This window comes from Penaeus monodon, unplaced genomic scaffold (assembly GCF_015228065.2).
Source record: "Penaeus monodon isolate SGIC_2016 unplaced genomic scaffold, NSTDA_Pmon_1 PmonScaffold_17128, whole genome shotgun sequence".
In the NCBI taxonomy this organism is placed as follows: Eukaryota; Metazoa; Arthropoda; class Malacostraca; order Decapoda; family Penaeidae; genus Penaeus; species Penaeus monodon.
Window position 1 is genome coordinate 5,001 of NW_023646516.1, and position 2,631 is coordinate 7,631.

The window sequence follows — 2,631 nt, forward strand, 5'->3', positions numbered from 1 at the left end:
AGATGCTTTCTCTCCGTCGAGATTCAGAGAACGTATTAATCAGCTTATTGAAGACATACACTTATTATGTTTACTTCATTACTGCAAATTTTCTAAAAAGCAACTTATTTGGATTCATTTTTAGTGTGTCGTGAGAGCGAATTCTCCTGCGATGGGTCACGCTGTATACCCAGGAAGTGGCTGTGCGATGGCGACCCGGACTGTACTGATGGAACGGATGAACTGGTAAGTTTGATTACCTTTTTCACCTTCTGTAATGGTTTGAATAAGGTGAAGGTTCCTCTAAGATGTACGTATTAGTCCAGTACCTAGTATGTGGTAATTAGGATCTGGTAATTAGCGAGTAAAGGAAGATTAACTGATTCATTACCCATTTCCAGACTACCAACTGCCCGGCAAAGGTGGGCGACGGGACGAGGTCTTGTCGAGCCTCGGAATTCCAGTGCGGGAACGGCAACTGCATCCCCCTGACGTGGAAGTGCGACGGACAGGACGACTGCAGAGATAACACGGACGAGGAGAACTGTGGTAAGTTTTTGAATAGTTGTTGGTAGGTTTATAACTGGCGTGATTGGCGTGTTTGGTGGTCCATGTCAGTTGTGGATGGACTTATATTTGGCGTATTCCTTGTGTTTGGTTACATTTCAGCATATATGAGATGACTAATCACCTCTTTTATTATTTGTTTAAACAGAAAAAACGTGCAGAGAAACGCAGTTCCAGTGTGTGAGTGACAAACAATGCATTACGAAGAAGTGGCGTTGTGACAACCAGAAAGATTGTCAAGATGGCTCAGACGAGGTAAGGATGATCTGCAACTGCTCTCTTGCTCTCTTTCGCTCTCATATATCTGATTCGAAAGCATAGTTCTTATACCCGTATTCTGATGTACCTGTATTTTTTCAGGAAAACTGTGAAGAGGAATCAGTGACTGTCCCACCACACATGTTCAGGTGCGCCTCTGGCATAACAATTCCCACGCGTTGGGTGTGCGACGGACAGGAGGACTGCACTGAGGGGTCGGATGAAAAGGCAAGGAGACCCTCGGATTCTGATATTTTATTATATTTTACGTTGTTGGAACGCATATGAGAGGTTAAATAGGCACTGTGACACTGGATAATAACAGGACATCTACCTTGCAGAACTGCCCAGGGGGAGAAGAAAAGAAGCCACTGGAAAGATCGGATCCTTGTCGAGATAACGAGTTTCAATGTGGAGCTTACTGTATCATGGCGACCTGGGTGTGTGATGGAGGAGTCGACTGCCCTAACGGCGAAGACGAGGCAAACTGCGACAAAGAATGCCCAGAATCACACTTCACATGCAGTAACAAGCAGTGCATTCTTGGGCACTTGAGATGCAACGGAGAGAAAGAATGCGCTGATGGTTCCGACGAATCTGAATGCCGTAAGTATTATGCTTGTAAAGGATTGTCAAACTATACTTTTTATCATGGCCGAACAACCAGCTGCTTTGCAAATTTAACCCCAGTACTGCTCTCCAATCTCAGACGTAGTAATTACTCCAATATCTCTTCAACAGCCAAAGTACCGGCGGTTACGGATGCGCCGAAAGTGGAATGCAATCTAACATCTCACTTCTTGTGTTCACTCAACAAGTGCATCCACCGCAGGAACCTTTGCAACGGCAGAAATGATTGTGGTGACTGGCAGGTAATTTTCCCAAGGAGAAGAAAATTCTTCTGCATGTAAATACTACATTATATATATCCATATTCATTCTAATTTATTATTTATTTGTTATTAAAATATATATATATTTTAACCAGATAATAACATTTGATCTTGATTTTCAGGATGAGTCTGAGGAAGAGTGCGGTGTGAACGAGTGTGAGAGGAACAATGGGGGTTGTACACACTTGTGCGTTGACTCGAAGGAGGTTACCACTGCGAGTGTAGAACGGGATTTCGCTTAGTTGGAAAGTACACATGTGAAGGTAAGATTTCGAAATCCATTTTTAATGTATAGATAGAGATGAGCAAACTGTCTTCACTGTATAATTCGAATTCCTATATATAAAGTTTTAAGGTAAAGTGGTTGCAATGTAAGACTTTTTTATAACTTTCAGATATTGATGAGTGCCTCGAGGTCCCAGGAACGTGTTCCCAACAGTGCACAAATACAAACGGCGGATACCACTGCTCGTGTCTCCCCGGGTATGAACGAGACCCAGGCAACTATACACGCTGTAAGGCATCGGCAGGAGAGCCTTACCTCCTTTTCTCACACAGGTTCGTTGACAGGTGGTCAGAGTTTAATTGTACAAGGAGAGATGTAGTTATTGCTTTTGTGTGTGTGTGTGTGTGTGTGTGTGTGTGTGTGTGTGTGTGTGTGTGTGTGTGTGTGTGTGTGTGTGTGTGTGTGTGTGTGTGTGTGTGTGTGTTTTTTTGTTTGTTTGTTTGTTTGTTTATATTTATATTTATATTTATATTTTTAACATTTGACCGTTTGCCTGTAACTTGAACTTTTTTTTCTTTTAGATATGATATCAGAAGCCTTCGCCTCCGAGATAATGATATGACTTCAGTTGTGAGTGATGCGAGGGAAGCGACAGCACTGGATTACCTGTTCACTGGTCACCAAATTATCTGGTCTGATAACAAGGAA

The 2,631-nt window shown here is 42.6% G+C and overlaps 1 protein-coding gene across 1 annotated transcript in view; it reads left to right on the forward strand.

Annotated features, from left to right (window-relative positions):
- Positions 1 to 2,625, forward strand: part of LOC119569613 (low-density lipoprotein receptor-like) — a gene marked incomplete at both ends in the record, with an annotated part of 5,697 nt that extends 3,072 nt beyond the window's left edge. The window contains 10 exon segments of the mRNA XM_037917688.1: positions 125 to 225; positions 381 to 528; positions 695 to 801; positions 907 to 1,032; positions 1,146 to 1,410; positions 1,546 to 1,676; positions 1,820 to 1,901; positions 1,904 to 1,960; positions 2,093 to 2,255; positions 2,505 to 2,625. Coding sequence (XP_037773616.1) covers positions 125 to 225; positions 381 to 528; positions 695 to 801; positions 907 to 1,032; positions 1,146 to 1,410; positions 1,546 to 1,676; positions 1,820 to 1,901; positions 1,904 to 1,960; positions 2,093 to 2,255; positions 2,505 to 2,625 — 1,301 coding nt within the window.
- Positions 2,626 to 2,631: the final 6 nt, after the last annotated feature.